At 39.2% G+C, this 20,250-nt stretch overlaps 1 protein-coding gene across 1 annotated transcript in view; it reads left to right on the top strand.

Moving 5' to 3' along the window:
* The window catches only part of BBOX1 (gamma-butyrobetaine hydroxylase 1), a 35,837-nt gene extending 16,627 nt beyond the window's left edge, over positions 1-19,210 (top strand). Inside the window, exons 3-7 of the mRNA XM_026073116.1 lie at positions 4,434-4,632; positions 13,485-13,590; positions 15,957-16,153; positions 16,846-17,012; positions 19,050-19,210. Of these exons, the coding sequence (XP_025928901.1) occupies positions 4,434-4,632; positions 13,485-13,590; positions 15,957-16,153; positions 16,846-17,012; positions 19,050-19,210 (830 nt within the window). The remainder of the gene's footprint in view (positions 1-4,433; positions 4,633-13,484; positions 13,591-15,956; positions 16,154-16,845; positions 17,013-19,049) is intronic.
* The last annotated feature ends 1,040 nt before the right edge of the window (positions 19,211-20,250 follow it).

Genomic DNA, 20,250 nt, shown 5'->3' with positions numbered 1-20,250 from the left:
GGGGGGAGATGACTTGCATGCTCTTGCCAGAAATGTCTTTTTTTTCATCACCAGGATTTTTTTGTTTGTTTTTTTTAACTAGACATTTTTTTTCTGCTTGTTTTGTGGGATTATTTTGGTTTCACCAGACACCTTTCTTGTCTACTCTACAGGCTTCGTTTTTCTCTTTTGAATTTTACTCTTTGCCTATGCTTTCTGTATTTCTTTTGTGTAGCTGTACAAGTTTGTTTGCTCCTTTGTGGCTACCTATTGTAGGCATATATATTTATGCTTAGATATGTTACCAAATACTAACTGCTAGTTTTAGTATTAGTAGTGTTAAGGTGCTGTAACATGCTTATACACAGTCATTGATTGTTGTCTGAGTGGGCTTATGTTTGGGTTCAAGGCAAGCAAATCTTCTGTCTAGCTTGCTTAATCTGCTTCTATGCTGTGGATGCAACAGGCCACTGCTTTAAAACTACATTGCCCTGCAGGGGATGGCTATGTAATCATCAAGGCCATGACTGTCTGTTTTGGAGTCTATTTGATGACCTTCATGTGTTTGCACAATAGATAATGAATGAGTTCATTCCCACTTTAAAAAATACAGAAAACCGAAAAGCACACATGCACAAAAAGAAAAACCCAAAACCTTGACAAGGTTTGCAGGAGATACTTCTGAAATGTATTTCTTCAGACCTAAGTAACTGTAACTTCCTTTCACAGATCACAGGAACCAGAGCAGCTGCTTTCCTTTCCCACATGTTCTTTGGATGGAAAGGGCCAGCAGCAATGTGAAGCGGGAAGGCTGCTCTCCTGCTTAGCACTTCTCTTTCATGGGCCAGGTCATGCGAAGCCTCTGTGCAAGGCTTGCAGGAGCTGGTAAGGCCTGGGTGGGGAAGAGGCCGCCCCCTTTTCTCACCTTACTACAGTTCTGAACCCCCACGATGAGTCGGGAGCTCATACCATCCCCTGGAGAGGTGCTGGCACATCCCCTGCATCCCTCTGGTTTGCGGACTGAGCTGATGCAGCTGGGTAGATACCTGCTGGGTAGTGGGTAGGCTAAGTCTCTCCCACAGCAGCTCCTCCTGCGTCATTTTGCTGAGACAGGAATTTAAATAACTCCATCTAAATGATGACAGTGCTCTCTATCATGCTCTCTGCACTGTTAGAAACAAGCTTCAGACTTGTTTCATGAGCAATCAAAATTCCTGAAAATAAAGCATAGTGAGGGAGGAAAACCACTAAACTTCTAACCTCCATGTGTCCATATTTTACATAGAGAAAGATGAATGTTCCCTGAAAATAGAAAGAATCAAGTGGAAGGAATGGGATTCCTGCCCTGGGTCAGAAAGGAGGGAGGAAAGGAAAAGCTATTTTTAGATGCTTGTGAAGTGACTGTACAGTACTCTAAGCAGTTGGGGCATTCCTGTGGCTCTCACAGGAGTTCAGAGTGCCCCCAATACAAACTAAAACAAACAAGTCTGTGCAAGAAGAGAATTCTTCATTAAACCCATTGGTAAGAATTTCCTCTTCCCTTTATATTCAAGATGTAGTGAGGAACGAAAAAATCCCACCCTTGACATGTCTACCAGAATCAAGATCTCAAAATCTAAGGTCACCTCACAGAGAATAAAGAACCAAAGGTGCAGAAAAAGGCTGAAGGAAAGGAGAAAGAGGACAAACTAGAAGCAGAGAAAAACAAGTGAGAAATAAATAACTACACAGCCCAATATCTGATTAAGGGCAGCCAGAATCCAGGTGCTCTCATGCCTCCATGCCCAGATACAGGGGTTTTAAGCAAAGCAGGGCAAAAATACCCAGTGGGAACATACGGTTAGATAGCCTCAGTTGGAGTCCTGACTTTACTCGCCCTCCATCTAGCAGAAGCTGTCCTCTTCCCATCTAATGCAGAGGATGCTGTTCTGGTTGCCAGTGCACTCCCAAGCGACTGTAGYGATGTACCAGAAGTTACAGCGAGTGTGTGCTGCTGGGGGACAGCTGGGACAACCAAGGACTTTGCCCTGAGACCTGGACTGGAGTAGTTAAGTTAGGGCTCAGTCTTCACCTCCAGTGCTGACCAGATACCAGGATCAGCGCTAGAGGAGTTGTGTATTCTCCATGGGGGGGAGCCGAATCCAGGGGAGGACGTATCCTGGCACTTGCAGCAGGGCAGATGGGATTTATCTTGTTCACAGCCACCGTTTTGGTATGTCTTCCCATAGCATGCCTGGAGGCTTAGTATCCATCTGCCTCAGTCTTCTGCAGGCTAAACATGTAACAAGCTTTGCCTTTTCCAGGTATCACTTCAAGCACCATAATCCAGATCAAAATCTTAAGTATGCCAGACAATTTTTCTGAATGGCAATTATTGTAGGCATAAATTTTGAAGTTACTCACTTTGAAAGATGAATTTGGATTGTGTAGTCCTTCATAACATGAAAAATCTGCCTAGATTCCACAATATTATCTAATTATTACATTATTCTGTCACTGTATGTTTGTGCCTGTTTCTCCCATAAGTATTCTCCACAAATGGAACGTGTTGTCTGACTGCAGAATACATTATCCCTCAAAAAGAGAGAAAATAACACAGTTAAGCAGAAGTCATTGTTTCTTTTAGTTACAATCAGATATCTTATTTCATCTTTCTCAGGAGACCCAGCCTCTGTGTTAGGTCATTTATTTGTTTGGGAACTCTCCAACTCAACCAGAGTGTGATTGATTGCTTTAGGATAGGTCATGGGGTAAAGAAAAGTATTATTAAATGGAAGTTAATAACCATTATGGAACTATGACATTAGAAAGCAGTCATAAGAATTGATCAGGCATTAAAAATACATATACATAGATTCAGGTATAGACAGCCTGTTAGAAAAAATAGAGGAGTTTAGCAGTATTTTGGTAAATACATAAAATAATGAGACTAAGCAATGCTTAATTTTAAAGCTGTGTAGATTTTCATGAATTTTATAGTTTTGGATGACTGAATCCTGTTTATCACTCTGAAAAGTCAGTGACACAAGTGATGCACTTGCTCTGATCCTCCCCTGTTCCCTTAGCCAGGTGCAATTGGCTTCTGCAGCTGGCTCCTAGCTCGGATGCACATGCAGCAATGTCGCTGTAACAACAGATCTGAGCTGTTTTATGCCTGAGCAAATAGGTTTTCCCTGCCACATTGCTAATGAGTATTCATGTTGCCGGTATCGCATGCGGGAAGTAAAGTAACTGTGCTCATCAGACTTCCTTAGGGTGCTTGCCGGGGCTTGCAAAGTGCTGTGATTTAACGGATCCTGTTTGAGTTCGCGGGAATGTGGGCTCAAGCTTGGATTTGGAGGCAGTTACTGCTTCTCTGCCAAGCCCAGTGGTGCCACCTGGAGATGCCACACAGCAGCCTGGCTGCAAAGCCCCAGCTGGGGCAGGTGCCCAGGTCGGCACCACACACCGGCCCAGGCTTGGGGGCAAGAGGAGAGACGGGGAGAGCTGGGAAGGAAGGGGCTGAAGGCTCCACCGCCCTTTCCAGCCTGCTGGGAAGTCTGTACCTGCCTGTAGCAGAYGGCTGCAGGTTTCGATTTTTGTAATGCTATGCCTATTCAGCAAGCAAACATCTGACTGTGGTAGAAGATAGCAGTTCTTTCAGTCATCTTCTATAGCTATATGCCTTCATAATTAATTTTGTTTGTTTGAGAATAACCAGAACATAACTTCTTTCTCTTGACTCAGTCTTTCTATTGCCTTCTTCCCATCCTAGCAGTGCTCAGGTTTGTTAACATCTTGGGCTCTTAATTGCTTCCACCTGAAATAACAACAATATTCACCAAACTTCTGCAGAGGAAAGACAATGAATGACACCAGCCTGCAGAATTTAACAGAAATAGATGTAATTTCATGAAGACAAATTTACAAAATAAAATTGATTGGCCATTTATGTAATTGATTTAGTTACTCTGCTTCTAAGCTGTTATACTGGTGTATGTCTTTTCCTGTCCTGCATATGGAGTGTAATCTTTTCATTATTATGTATCCATACAGCAATACCCCTGACTGAGATCTCAAGGCACTCCTGTGCTGTTTTTGTTCTTTATTTTATCCTAGATGAGAAACTTTCAAAGTAATCATAGTTTCAAAAATTTTCACTCTTGTGGTTCACCAGTACAGACAGAACAAGGGATACACACATTTCTCATAGATTATTAAAATATCCCTTTCAAATTATCTTTTCCTCAAATTATGATTTAAAATACCTTTTATTCTGCAATATTTTGTTGCCCTTTGTCATTAAGATTGCTTGTTATCCAGACAAGCTCAGGGACCCAGGTTCATATGGTTGACTGCAGCATGAAGGGCACATACAGAAATGCATAAAAAATTGCATTAAGTTCCTACTTTGACTAAGTCCTGAGCTTTGCTAAAATAGTTAAGAGCTTGCTTCTGTATTTCCTTCCTTTCAGAATGCCAGTACTGGGGCTCGGACTTGCAGCTTCCTGAACTGCCTTTTGAAGAAGTCTTGTACAATGATGAAAGCGCGTACAAGTGGCTGTGCACCCTAAAGAAAGTAGGAATTGTACTCCTGACAGGAGCCCCTGCTAGGCAGGGAGAGCTGGTTAAACTTGGCCAAAGGATTGGTTTCCTGCGTCTCACATTTTATGGGTGAGTTTTTTGTTTTTTTTTTTTTTTTTAATATCCTTGCTTTGCCAGCTACATAATCACCTCTGATATATTTCACTTCAGGTTGCTGGACCCTTGTTGTGGACTAATTTATTAAAACAGGACGAAAATTTTTGTTGTCTGCACGTTAGAAAACACGGTGTAAATTAAACATCCTGTATAAGAGGATTGCTTTGTTGTCACAGGCAGGATACGTAACGAAAAGCAGCAATAACATTAACTGCTGAGAGAAGAAAAAGCGCCTGAAAACAGATGCCAAATACAAGATAACTACAAGATAACACTAGGACGCTTTTCAGCTTGGCCTAGCTTTTGTCTTCCTTGGTAAGATGAGTAGACACCTACCTGCAGTCCCAGGAATTGACACCTCTCTGTGGAGGAGATGTGAACTTGGGTTCAAGGCTGAAGCCCAGCGCCCCATAACTGCACCCCAGGGGCGCCAGTGCCCCTTGCGATGCAGGGCTGGCACCATGCGCTCCCTCATGCGGACACCACAGCCGCTCTCCTGCAGTGCTGAGGGCTCCTGGGCGCCTCTGAGAGCGAGGAGGATTTTAGCCTTCTAACGTACAAAGGTACTACAGATGCAGTTTTGAAGACTTGTCTTTTGCAAAGGTGAGAGCTCATCCTGCAGGACTGCAGGCAGGAACGTGTAAATCATCCTTGTGATATCATGGGTGGGTAGACTGAACCTCTACCTCTCTCATCATCTACCAGATGAGTAAGCAAACAGTGTTGTTAGCTAATGTATTGCCCTGCCCCTCACCCCCAACTTGTGGGTATAATTTTTAGAATATATATCAAAAAAGCTGTTACTTACAGATGTATCCTTACATGTGTGCTTATTCTTTAAAAATGACAAAAACAGCTAACAACATTTAAACATTGTTATTTCTTGGTGTTTGAAAAGCCACCAAAACCAGAACATCCAGGACCTCCATTGGAGAAGCTCCTTTCTTTCACATGAAAAAATAAAAGATAATAAAAATTATGGCAAGACTTCTCCTTTACTTGGATCCACCTAGTTCAAGGATAACCTAATCAAATGTCAGCAATAATCAATGTCTCTCCTTTGTCTAAAAAAATTTAAAATAAATAGAAGTGGGGAAAAAAAGTCCAACCTTGGCCAGAAAGACCACACTCCTTCCAGATTACAACACAGAAGCAAAGATTTACTTCCCCTTAACATTTTTGTAAGAGGGCACACATAAGCCCCACTGGAATATGCAATACAGGTGAGGTTGACAAGATCAGCACAGTGACAACAGGGGAAATATATTAATTCAGAATGTTATTTGTGAGATGAGGGGAAGGAAGGTGAAGGATAGGATCTTTCTTTGTGCTATTATACTTCTTACTAAGACTTATTACAACATCTGCATTTTGTCAAAGTAAAGTAGTTCCGTAATTAGCTATGGAAAATTATGTCATTGATGATGCTACTGGCTTTAAGGCTTCTTGAAGAAGTTCTAAAAGGCAGAAAATTAGCTGTTGTGGTACAATAGCAACTTCTAGCAGTGTAGAGTTGCTTCTGATCCAATTTCCATCCTTCATTTTTATGCTGCTTTCTGCCTCTCTAGCTAGAGAGCTCTGTTCTTAGGTAAACTGCTGCTCTCAGGCACACTCACATATGAACCCTGAAATTAAGTTACATGAATACAGAGGGGAAGAGCTTGCACCTTAAATATGTATTTCATATGTATGAACAAAACCTGCTATGTTTTTCCTTCTTACTTACTCTATTTCAATATTTCTGAAACATTCTGAAATATTCCTGAAAAAATATATCATGGTTCAGATCTTTGTCAATCCAAACCTCACTCTATGTCAGAAAGTTGCCAAGTTAGGAATCATTCACTAACGTATTGTCAGTGTGGATTTGCATCTGAGAAATGTGTTCCTCACTTGGGCTGTGGCTCATTAATAAATCATACATTATTCCACTCGTCAGCACCCTCTAACGGAGAACAAAAAAAAAAGTATTTTTTTGAGATAACTACTAATTTGGTTTTACAAGGTTCACAAAAAAAACCTTGCTGCAGTAAAAGAGAAGCAAAACTTGCTATTCCACACATTAGCCTCCATTAGGAACTTGGCAGTTTACTTGAAAACTAAACGAGATCTCAGCAAGAAACAGGTGTGGTCATGGTCCTATTTCCCTTGATAAAATATGAACAATAGCCTTCTAAATACACTTCTCAGGTTGAAAGTCAACCTGTTTGTGCAAGAGTTTTCCCCACTTAAAATAAGGAAAGCTGGCTTAAGAAATCTCCTTGAAATTAGCAGAAACGTAAGTGAACTCACAGCACATAGAATAGTTAACCTGTGAGAATTACATTATTTTAAAAGACTTTTTCCATTGTTGTCATCCAAAAAGAGGGCGTGGAGAGAATAACTGCTTTAAAATACCAAGAATATTATAAAGTTTGTTTTGTCAGTTCCAGAAGCCAAGATAATATTTTTTAAACTTAAAAAAATATATATAACATGCAGGATGTTAGGATAATGTGCTTGCATTAAGGTTTTTTCTCTTTCTGCTCACTGAAACAGAAGGAAAAGTGATTTTCAAAGATAACTAGGATTCAGTCATGTTAATCCTACTGAAACTAGGGGGGACAAAATCCCCTAAGCCATTTGGAAACCTCATCCAATGAGAGTAAACATTTTCTGCAGTTAAAAGCATTCCCAATGTCAAGCACTTGTCTTTGGCAGACCACTATACATCTTGTTTTAAAAAGTGCATCATTTTAATAATGGTATTGCTTTCCATTTCTGTTTTGACATGATTTTAATAATAGACAGTAGGAAATTCTTAGGGATATCAACTCCTGAACGTATCTTAGGGTGTTTCACAGCTCTGCCATCTGTCTGAAGGAAGACAAAGCATTTGTTCTGCTCCTGTCTGGGCAGCAGTGTTAAAACGCACAGCTATTTTGACAGTTAGCAATGAATATTGCAAGCTCCAAGTAACAAAAAATTCTGGTTCCTTGTTAAAGCATGCCAGTAAAGGAAAATATGTAACATCTACACAATACCCCAGAAAAACAAACAAGCAAGCTTTAACATATGTAATGGATTTGCACTTGGGTTACAACAGAACTTTTAAGAGGTTTCTTAAGTTACACTGGTGAAGCAACTGGATTTAGAAGTTCTTAGATCCTAAAACTGGAAATGATCTTCAGATCTTTTTTATTAAAATTCTTGACATGACCACCCACCATGTTTACCTATTATCCATAGACTGAACCCTGTAACATATTTTTCGCTAAGGTATTCAGAGGTTTTTGATGACAGTCTCAAAAGACAAAAGAATCACTTAGCAGTCTGTCTCAGCTGTTTATCATCCTTGCTGTTTAAAATTACTGCCAATTATCTATTTGAATTTTTATGACTTCAACATCCAACCTGTGATCACTATTATATTTTCTGTGCTACATTTAAGAGATTTTGAAGAGAGTCCCTTAATGTATTAAGTCCCCCACATGCATTGACTATTAAAATATATTTTACTTGAGTAAATCCAGCTAATGGAAGATTCAGACTACCCTGAACAGACTTAACAGTTTATCAGTTGTGTCATCAGAATATTTTCTTATTAAAAACCCAAGTCTTGAGTCTCAATGATTCTTGCCTAATGTGATTATAAACAGTAATGTTAAATGAATGCTTCCATTGTCAAAAGTCAGCTTGAATGAATATTTTTAGTGTTTTTAAAGATGGTTTCAATCAAAATAATTTGTGTGGATGACTTCTGAGTCTTTGATACATGAAACACATTTTAACACAGGTCACATCCTACAAAGAGCCTCCCCCCACATTTATGTTCCATAGCAGCTCAAGGCTGAGGTTTGGCCTCAGTCCACTCTGGCTGAGCAAATAATGTTTAGAAGTGCTTTCACGGCAGCACAGTTTAAATCAGATTTACTATTCGGTGTTGATTAAACCTTATTCTTATATGTTTATTTAAGTATTGGGGTCTGCAGTAAAGGAGGGCAATTGACTATGGCATTGCATCATGAATGAAAGGAAGAAAGTTTGCAAGTCTCTGTTTTTTCAAAACATATTTGTTAATTCCTTTATATATTGGTAAGGATGCAGAAAGAGAGTTTCAACATTACCAAAGTTTTCCAGTTGACTAATAATTCTGCATTTCAAAGAAAACATAGGAATATTTCAGTATAGTTTGGTTAGAGAATTTTTTTGTTTTGTTTTGCTTTTTAAATGCACCCATAGTATTTGGAAGTTCTGAAATTTGGTTTACATCATGCTAAATAAACCTCTATAGTTAGGTTTACTCTAGGTCATGTGAAAGTTGTTAAGTACGTTTCTGTGATCGGGTTGAATTTGCAATATTATATTAAAATCTCAAGAGCAAGAGGTCAAAGAAAACATGAAATTCAAAGACCAGTTTTGCAGACTAGTCTGGATTTCAAGTAACTAAAAACAGCTCTGTCACATGGTGCCTTCAACAACCTACATACAGAACAGTATCTAATTCCAAAAAAAATAGCATATACTCCAATGCTAGAGGAACTGCGCAGTTATAAAAGAGGTAGATTGCTAGTATGAACATTGTATCACTCACAGAGCCAAGACTTCCTGGGAAAAAAACCAAACTGTTGAACACGCTTTCTTTGTCAGAACAGGTTGCCAGGTGTGAAAGTAACTGTATGCTCAAAAAATGGCAAGCTGGCCGAGCATTCGGAGCCAGCCTGCTCCGAGCCGAATTTTGGGCCAGTGTGCTATTCCCCAAAGCTTGGCTTTCATTTCTCCAAATCAGAACTAATACGTTGTTTAGCTGTCTCAAAGGCGCTTTGCAAGGGTCTCTTTCTTAAGGCTATATAATAAAAGCATAGACATTAAAAATAATGGTCATAGTAACACTATGGTGGTAAGCTTCCAGAATTGTACAGCTTAATTATCCTCCAAAGGATGCATACAAGAAGAGTTTATTACCTGATAGATGAACCTTGACCCAAAGCTTATTCAAGTCATTAGAAAGAGGCACTCTGCCCCTGCCACTGACAACTTTTAGCCTTGGATGAAGTCTACGGAATAAATGTTTTGTCAACAAGTGTCATCTGTTTGCATGTGCACCATTTGCAACCTTATCTGAGATACTGGTTTTGAGCATTTAGTCCTCAATGCATTGGGAATTCTTGTAGGCTTATTTTTTTTCCTCTGTTTAAAAGGAACTTCCCTAATTACAAAGGCTGTAAATAGAAAGTTGGGTTGCAAAATATTAAACCTCAAAGTAGTTGCTGTCTTGCTGCACAAGTATCAGCTAAGTCTCCTTCCTCCCAACCATGCACATGCATGCACACAGGCACACGTGTTGCAGCATAATATCTTTAGCAATGTTCAGCTGCTCTTGTCACCCTCCTGGCGATGTTAATGATTAATGTTTTGAAATGTTTCATTAGATGAGTCTTTGGACCAGGGTTTGTCCTACTAAAAGGGGGGTGGGGGGAGAAAATTTATTCAAGTATTGGAAAATACAAGCAGGATTGTGCCATAACTGTTGTGTTGAAGTTGTGAATGAACCTTAGTTTGGTCCTCCATGTTAGAGTGATTTCCATTTTATGTTGCTTTTAATGGTTTAAGAACTTATCTATAAAGCATTTTTTAAAATTTAGGTCACAAAAATAGTTTCARATGTTTTAATAAAAATTTTTATGAAGTGGCAACATGCTAAACATATCAGAAAACAGCTACAGAGTTGTATTCAAATGGCTTAATAAACCAGTATTTGTTAAATGTGCCGTTCCTCATGTGAAATCTTGAGCAGTACTTTATTTGATGATTTGGGCTTATTTTTTGATTTTTATATGATTTTTTCCACAAATAATTTCTAAGGAGCAAGATTTTTGGTTTTGATGCCATTTATAGCTGGAATACAGTCTAAAAATATTACAGATGAGAAAAGACTTCTGTCCCCATAGTACCTGTTCCCCAAAATAACCTGTTTCATCTTCAGATACGATTATTGTATCATCTGGTCTTAGTGTTCTTACATACTCCTTGCAGTAGCAAAAACTCTCTTGAGTTTTCAGTCTTAACAGCAGACTCTAGACCAGCATTTTACAACCCTTCTCTTCACCTCTAACACTCAAGTTCATTTATTACTTACATGCAGTTCTGAGGTGTTTTTTTACAACTGTAATAAAATAATAATTGTTGGTAATTCCCCTGCTATTTTACTAGCAGCCAAATACAAGACCTATCAAATATTGTAAATAAAAAGATACATTTGAAACTGGCAAGCTTGCCAAATAAAACAAATACCTCAACTGGACCATGAATTTTCATTAAAATGTAATAGTAATGAATACTGCCCTGACAAATGGAAAACACACAAGCATTTGTCTTGTGTGGATGTCTGGTACATGCTACCTAACATGTTGTTACTAGGGAAAGTGAAAACATTATCTGTATCAGCTGTATAACATCATCAAGGGATTCCATAATTTTCAGATTAACCTCTTTATTACGTTACAGAGACACAACTATATTAACAAGTTGTCAAGTCATATTGTAATTTATTTCTCCAAAGTCTTTTGCCCTAGAACTTGTGCTCCTCCCCTGCTCCAAAACCTTATTTAGGGTTTGCGGTGGTGTAAAAGGCTTCCTCTGCATCCCTGATAATCTGTGTGAAATAGTCAGTCTGCATCTCTCAAAGGGCTTAGCTTCAAGAGAAGGACATAGTTCCCAAACCTCTTCATGAATGAGACTAAGGTTTTTTTAATAAAGCACAAGACCAGATGATTTAAGCATGACTTCAGTTCCTAATGCAACCATTTTCCAAAATTAAAGATGTGACAGACAGACCAGTTTTCTGCTCAGGAACGCTGAGCTCACATTGCCACTTAATGCAAAAAATTGCTACACCTGGCCGGTGCCAAATATCCTGCTAGGTAGCCTGTGCAACTGATGTTGAAATCTGACTCTAATTACTAACCCCGTAACCATTGCAACCTGCTTTGCTCTCTCCAAGGGACCAGAGTCCTCTGACATTGTCCACATTTTAGTCCTTTACTTCTTGTGCACTTAACAGCTCTCCCTGTGACTTTGCTCTTTACTCAGTTACTTTAGCTCAGTTAATGCTTCAACAAAGTAAGGTTGATTTTTTTCATATTCAAAGCTGAGCACTGTATTGGCATCGCTTTCTCTATTTAATCATTGCTGACTTCAAGTCAGTAACTTGTGCTGTGGCAGCATCTTCTTGTGTGGCAGGAATGTTCCCGGGGATTAGCTCCCGTCTCAAAATGTAACAGCATGAAAGCACTGGCTCTTTTTGAAAAACATCACAATGATTTTATAAAGTATTACCATTCTGGCAATAGTATATATTCTCTCATAAACAAGACAATTAAAATGTAGTAAATTGGTTTAGAAATGTTAAATGAAACTGGAGCTTTACTTAATTAAAGAGATAGTCAACAAAACTATCATCAACACTAATGACAAGGATGATGGGCTCATTTTTGGCTGTAAAATTGGGAGTTATGCGAATGTGGTTGAAGATACCCTACTTGAGTACTGAGGTCACGCACTGATGAATAAGTGCTGTACCATCCAATCTAAAGGATATTTCCCAAGCAGTTAAACGCATTTGCAAATATTCAAAGTTTTTTTCACCTGACATTTTCAGAAATTTTGTTTTAGTATCTTGCATAGTGCCTATGCTAAATATAACTCCTAGAATAAAAGTGTTTGCATACTGTATATAAATCAATTTGGTCTGCTCATTCTTTAGCTTGTTATTTTCTTTTTTTTTTTTTAAGTACTATTAAGAAGTAATACTTGACACACACACCCTGAAAAACATAACATGTTTGGTCTGTAGTAATTCCAAAGGAAAATGAGTTTCATATTTTTCTTTTAAATTATTTATGCTCCTATGATTACATGGACTGCATATGGTAGCTTACGCTTTCCCAGACATATGTCTGGATCTATATCATGTATTTGCTGAGAACTGTCTTTGATCATGTGAACCCTGTGCAAACAAAACATGTCATTCTTGGTCTTATATTCTCCTGCCTGGTGTGTCACTTGAAACAGATTTTGATTGTGCTGCAATTTGGTGTATTCACAYGTTTGTTATATAACTAAGCCGGGGTAGGGGATTGGTTTTGTTTTGGGTTTGTTTGGTTTTTTTTGCAGTTGTCAGTAAACTTTCTTACTGAATTTTCTCAAATTTCAAGACAGATAAATTATAGTAAGCCAAATGGGGCTAGTTCTCAGAAAGAATATCAGAGAAAGGGAAGAAGTGCCAAAGTCTTTCATCAAGACATTTTCCTTTTATGGCAAATATGCAGCTCACAGGAAATATCTCACTGCAAAGGTTACTCTGTATTTTCCAAGATCATAAAGTTTTAAAATTAATTTTGGGGGGAAAATTCATAGCTTTAACAATTTCACATTTCATTGATAACATACTCTAACCTGGCAGGAAAAAATGGAACGTTGATAATAAAAAGGTACCTCTTTATTAGTTTCTTCATCTGATCTTTGCATTCAGCAAAGTACCACCTCTGGCAAAGGAAAGCCGTCGGTCTTCTAGGAGGAGCACCACGGCCCCACGTTCCTCTACACACTCAGTTGCTAGCGTGAATCTAAGGCTGGTGAAAACAGAATTGCCAGCCTTGCTGAAATAATCTGCCTTTGCTGTGGGGGACACTGCCAAATCGTTTCCTTGTAATTTTACAACATTTTTATGTTCATCAAGGATGGGATAGCTCTTTTGCACTGTGATTTCATAGTTACAGTGTGTACTGTCTGGCATATTGGCTGGCTGCTTTAACATGTTTTGTCTGTTCCCTTTCATTATAAAGACCAACTTGGCAAGTGCAAGACAAAACAGATGCTAACAATGTGGCTTATACAAGCGGGAAGCTAAGTTTTCACACTGATTACCCTGTTCTGCAGCATCCACCTGGGGTAAGAGGAACCTACCATTTTTTCCACAATGCAAAAAGGGAGAGGGAATTGTTCCTATAGTGTGACATATGAATTAGCGTAAGGTTAGCGTTTGGTGACTCTGAATTCTGGTTTAAAGGAGCAATACAAAAATACAGATATTAGTCTGTATATAACAATGCATAAATACATGTGTAAGCAATATATACATATGATATAAGTTCTGCATAACACACCATAAAGTTGTGTCCCACAATTTTTAAATAGAAACCCACAAAGTATTGAGAATATTACCATATGGAAAAGAGAGCATTAGGGTCCTGTATGCGTTTTTGATACTGCTTTCATTTTATTGAAGAAGTTGGGTGTCTAAATGCTATAGTCAAGCTGTGAAGCTGTAGGACAAGTCTGTTCAACTCAGGAGGTGAGCAAATTAGAGGAAATGTGATTAAGATGTTATATTCCCTCTTCTACTAACTCAATTACTTTAGACTCTTAGTTGCCCTTTCATAACAGATGAGACAAGGGGCATTCTGTAAAGCTGGAAAACCACCACTTTAATCACAGGAAGTATATTCTTACCTAGTTGCTATCATATCAAATCCTAATCCACGTAATTCACCAGAGAACTGAAAAGCAAGACGAGCATGTACAAAGAAGCAAAGATAATCCTGTGGAAGTTTGCATCCGTAAGCTTCATACCTGCAATTTTCCCTTCTAAGGTGTTTTGGGTATTTTGTATCGATTGTTTCTATAATTAAATAAAAAGCCTATGTGATTTATCCATGAGTAAGTGCCAAATATTTCAAACTAATATTACCTGTTAAAACTCATTTAGATGCTGTTCATTACTGTGGAATAAGAATAGGGCTTCATTGCTAGGGAACAGATGTGAATTAGCTTACTGTTTTGTCTGTGCCAAAGCTCACATACCACTGCAAACATTAGAAAATGAGCCTAACCTTTTCATTCAAAAATGCTTCTATGAAATAAAAACACTAAAGCACTTTGTTGGTTTTTTATCACTGTCCTAAATGTGTGGTTTTCTTAATTTACATAGTTATTGCAATATTTGAACACTTAAGACATTATTTAATAAAAGATCTGAAATAATGTTTGCAAATGGATGATAGTTAGTTTCAGATCCCTCCTATAAAAATAGCTTGAAGATTTCCTAGGTTTTGATCTTGCAACTATTTTTGTAGGAGATGTCCTAATAAAAAAGTGATTATTAGATCTACTAGAAGTACTAGAAGCACTAGCTCCCTAGAATATGAAGCTACCTTCTCCTGTGAACCAAATGCTCGCTTTGAAGGTTTCTGCAGGGCCATTTCAGCATGCAGGTCGTTACTAGAGCCCCGCTCCGCGGCACCGAGCCCTGTTTGACCCCACGCGGAGAGGAGGCAGGCTGCACCACCGAAGGAGCATGCGGGTTGCCTCGTGCTCCCTGTCCGGGCGCGGGGGCTCAGCCTTGTGTCGGCCRGAGCAAGCACGACCACGGAAGGGCGGAGAGCCGCTTCACTGCATGAATAAACTAGCTTTTATCCTTTCCAGAGGAAGGAAGATTAGAGGAAGAATAGTAATTCAATGAACCTGGGCAAAAGGGAGACTGGTGCAAACTCTGTCCTCTTCTCCCCCATTCCCCTCTCCCCCCATTTTTTTTCCTCCCAATGGTCTCAGAAATAAGTCTTTGAGCTTTTAAAGAAGGCTGCATTGGTATGAGGGAGAGATTTTGTTTAGTTACACTGAGATGAATTGTTACACTTTGCGTGATCCTGAACTCTTTAATATCATCAGGAGTTTGACTACCCAGATCAGTAATTCAGGTTTACACTGGTGCAACAGAGAACAGAGTTTTGACTTTCTGCTCTATCTTGCCCAACTCCTTTGCAATTTTGTATACATTGTGAAGTGAAATGAAATTTTCTTAATCCTATTTCATTATAGAGATACTGGGCCTGTTGCCTTCTATGAGCCATGATTTCCCCTTATGAGCAGATAATTGACAATGAGTTTAGTTTCTGCAAGAGAAAAATAAACCTCTTTGTGGAGATAAGGAGGGAGACTGCAGTGCATTTAAATTTATATGACCACAGTGAACAGTGACTCAGAAAAGAAAAAAGTGACACCAGAGCTTTGCAGTTGACTCACAGGAAATAAACAGGGGTTTCAAGTAATAGAAGATATCCCAAATGGGATGGCTTTATGAACATGTTACTTTAATTTTATGCCTTTGTGATAATGGTGTCAGGCAGCTGTGAAACTGCAGTAATGCAGACTCCATCTTTCACTTAAAAAAAAAAAAACAACAAATATGAGGGAATTGATGCTAATGAAATGTTAAATATGCAAGCTAATTCTTATAATGAGCTGTTGCTTCATTACAGGTTCAGTTTCTTCACTGTATAAAGCAAACAGCTGCAGGAGGTGAAAGTGAAGTTGTAGATGGATTTCATGTAGCCAATAAGCTGAAGAAACAAAATCCTCAAGCATTTCAGATCCTGTCCTCTACTGCCGTAGACTATACAGATGTTGGGGTCGACTACTGTGATTTTGCTATGCAATGCAAACAAAGGATTATAGAGTGAGTAGCTTCAAAAACACAATGATGCTGAGAAAACCCCCCAAACCCTGGTGTATCATGGACTGCACGTGGATGGGAGAAGGTCCGTTCCTGCCACCTTGTGGGGAAGCTTGGTTTTAACTTAGTCCCTGTTCTTTTGTCCGACACGGGCAGCGTGTGACTTGTTCCTTGTCTCCTGACACGGCGGCGCGGTTCGCCGGCTCCCGCCTCGCCAGCCGCTCCCGGGAGCTCCCGGGAACTGCAAACAAGCTTAGCAGCAGCTAAGTGGCTTTGCAACTACCCTCTAATCGATGTGCATCTGTACTGCACCAAAGGGAGGCCGTAATTTGAAGCATTCGGATTAAGAACTGTATTATAAACATCTCAAATTTAAATGTTCATAATCACTTCTGAATTTAAAAAGCTTATGATTCAACATTTAAAGTATATAAAATATAGATTTTTGAGAGTATTAAGTGTACGCTTCCTTCCGATTCTCACTTCTCCTGCTTAGTGCAAACTATCAAATTCCACCGCAATAACAACCTAAAACGAAGGAACTGTGCCGTGAGAGCATCCCTTGGCACAGCACTTCATTTCACTGGAGAAACATAGTGAAATTTCACAGGAGACTTCCGTTGTTCTTTGACCACGTTAAAACATTTCAGTAACAACACAGTAATGCTTTTTTCTGTTCCCTCTCTGTCTCACAGCGTAGATGACAGAGGTCAAGCCGTTCGCATCAATTATAATAACGCAACAAGAGACACAGTGTTTGACGTACCAGCTGAAAAAGTGCGGCCATTTTATGCAGCTCTAAAGGAATTTGATGATTTATTAAACAGCACAGAACACAAGTTTACTTACAAGATGAAACCAGGTCAGTGAGTAAATTACCTCTGTTTGCAGTGATTTTTCACATGCTTTTCCTAATAGTCAAAACACTTGAGCAATTTGCACTATTCTAGTAGTGAAAGGAAATGTCAGTCCTTTTATCACCTATTTCGTTTCATACTGTAGTCTTACAGACATTTCATACATGTCTTTTGCTGTTGTTACACTAAGAAGAAAAAAAAAGGGGGGAAGGGATAGATCCTATATATTGATTAGTCCAATGTGTCTTTATATGACATTGAAAATCCATAAGAAATAGGAAATTTTATGTTCTCGTATCAATAGCTCCACARTTAGGAAATGTGAGATGTAAGGCTACTGTGCCATCCTAATTCAGTGTCTGTTCATGAAATGATCCATAATAACATATTTTTTCCTCTGCTTCATTTGATACAGAGTATGGACATTAGCAAAATGCTATGGCTTTCATTATGACACTTCAGTTTGCTAGTAGGGCAACATCATAGTTGCTGTAGGAATTTCAAAACATCTAGAAAATGATGCAGATACACTATGGTGAAAGAAGCTGAACAGCACTCTAGGGAATTCAGTTATCTTCTTTGCTTAGACACCGAATGCTTGCATAATACTAGATGAGTTATGAAAGTCCATGGCTGTTAGGCTGCTTTTTCTGGGCAGCCTGTGCAAGACATCCRGAGGCAGATTTGCAGAAGTGCTAAGTGCTTTCAACTTCAGCTGAAGTGGTACAAGGCTGTGTCCTGAACATAAAACATGCTGAAAAAAATGCTCTTTCCTCTTTAAAAGTCAATCTTTGCATATATTTAACTACTTTGACCTTAATCTCTGTTCTTTCACTCTCTGARTATTAAAGAAAGATATAAATAATTTCTCATCTCTCAGAGATGTTACAAAAGTAAATTAATTAGTGTGTCTGACTACCTCACATACTACAATGTTAGTACCTTAAAAATGTCTATGAGGAAATCAATCACTCTCTATTGGGAGCATGCAATAAAATAATTTATAAGACCACATAATAAATGGTAAAATACATACTATATATTACACTAGCACCATCCATCCCATCAATTAATGAGCCAGAAGGGTGGCAGAGGGGAGGGAGAGAAGGAAAGAAAGAGTACAAGTTTATGTAATTAGTGGTTTTGGTGACACACAGGGGAGAAAAATTAAAATGGCAAGCCAGCCTTAATTATGTCATTTCGTAACTTTTGATGGCTTGACTTTGTACTCTTAAGATTCTTCTAACAAGGACAATAACGCAGGGGCGTACAATATAGGAAGTGCCAGAGTGATCCAGTGAGATTTCTCCTAGTGACTTTGGCCCCTTGTCCTTTCCGGGGATCCCCGCGGCCACCGCTGCACCAGGGGCGAGCTTTTCCCCGCAGGGATTCCCACTGCATCGTGCTTCCCACCACCGGCGCCTGCCTGCTGCTGGCTGGGCAAGTCGGCAGCCCTCGGCTCGGCCCTGCTTATGGACGCCCAGCTCAGCCCCGTATCCTGCATCATCCCTGTGCTTCAACACAGCTTCTTCCAAATGGAAAACACAAGGATACATGAAAAAGAGTAAAGTTCAAATAAAAGGCAACTTAGATGTAGTGTATGTTATTTTGGTCTCATCTTTCTCACACAACCTCAGCAGACTCCTTTTCTCCATAGTTCCCAGCATCTGGGAAGAAATATTCAGTCTCTTTTACTGGCAGATGCTCTTTTTAATCAGGCTCCTTCTTATAAAGAAGCTTTTCTAATTGTTCTGTCTAAGATCTCCCAGCTGGTTTCTTCCCAATCTGTCCATGGGATAAGCCAAACTCCTGGTTGTACAACAGAAGAAGTAGAGTTCAAAAAGGAGCTGCCCTCTCCATCTGAGGATGACCAGCTAAATTAATGCTACCGTAGAGTCGCTGTGTGCTTGCAGAGCTCTCCAGCCTGAGCTATTTGAAATTATCACTCCCTATCTGTTGACATGAATCTGCCCCAACGTTATCTGTTTGAAGGAACGAAGCGTGACACATTGAATGTTAAACTTAGTGCAATCTCGTTATAGGGGACATAGTAACATTTGATAACTGGCGCCTGCTTCACGGTCGCCGAAGCTACCAGTCGGGAGCCACACTGACTCGCCACCTGGAGGGGGCCTACGCAGACTGGGACGTGGTCATGTCCAGGCTCCGGCTCCTGCGGAAGAGGCTCCTGGACAGGAACTGAGCTTTCTTCTGACTAGAACAAGCAAAGTCTAGATTGTCTACGCTTAAAAAAGGCAAAGAAAAATACCCAATATATTTTGTTTCCAGAAACCAACATCATGAATATATTTTCAAGTTCCATAAGCCTTTAAGAATCTAATCTGAACCTATAAATGCATTGCTACTTCAGTTAGTTCATTTGCTTTTTGATCTTGTAAGTAGTTTTGTATTTTGCTAGTATCAGAACACCTTGATTCACCATTACGAATATGCTCCCTAGAAAGCTTTTCAGAGAGGCATTATGTATTGCATAAATAATAACCAAACTTCATTATCAAAACAAGCAATCACTGCTTTGGAGTCACTTCTGTTTGGGCACCTTGCTAGATGGAGCCACGCTTTAATGAAAAGTTCTCCTTATTCAACAGATGTTTTCTTCTGTATATTCCAATTTACAGATTATTACTATCACAGCAACAAATAACCGTTACTATACTTTCAGTCCTATAAGCTCAGAACCATTGAGCTGTCTGAGAATATGTCATATTAATTTTCCTCTGCGTTATGAGTAGAAATAAATCTCAGTGTAGAGGCTGCAGATAGGGTTGGTTGCTGTGCATAGATGTAATTAAGGTCTCCAGGGCAGACAGACCTCTGAGTGAATTTGGGAAGAGGAATGCTGATTCCATTTTACAATGAGACATGACACAGCACAGAGTCAGTTATTGACTCAGCATCTGACAGAGAAGCAAGGATTGAACCTAGATCCATATTTGATAGATCAAATACAAGAGCACACCTTTGATAAACTTGTTCTGAAGAATATTTTCCCCTTTACTATGGACTGTTCTTAAAGTCGCATTCTGTATACAGATCACCCTATGCAACAATTACTGCAGCTGAAGCAGTACACCATAGGTTAGCTACAGGTGTCCATCATAGGGCTTTTTTTATGTTAATTATGATCAGATGCCAATATGAAAATGAAAGAATTTTAAAATATGTATTTTCAAACCCAATAATATCTTTTGTATATAAGGCTATTTTTTTAACTCTCCGTAT

This window comes from Apteryx rowi, unplaced genomic scaffold, assembly GCF_003343035.1.
Source record: "Apteryx rowi isolate R43461 unplaced genomic scaffold, aptRow1 scaffold_360, whole genome shotgun sequence".
NCBI lineage: Eukaryota > Metazoa > Chordata > Aves > Apterygiformes > Apterygidae > Apteryx > Apteryx rowi.
This window is presented reverse-complemented; position numbering and strand designations above follow the sequence as displayed.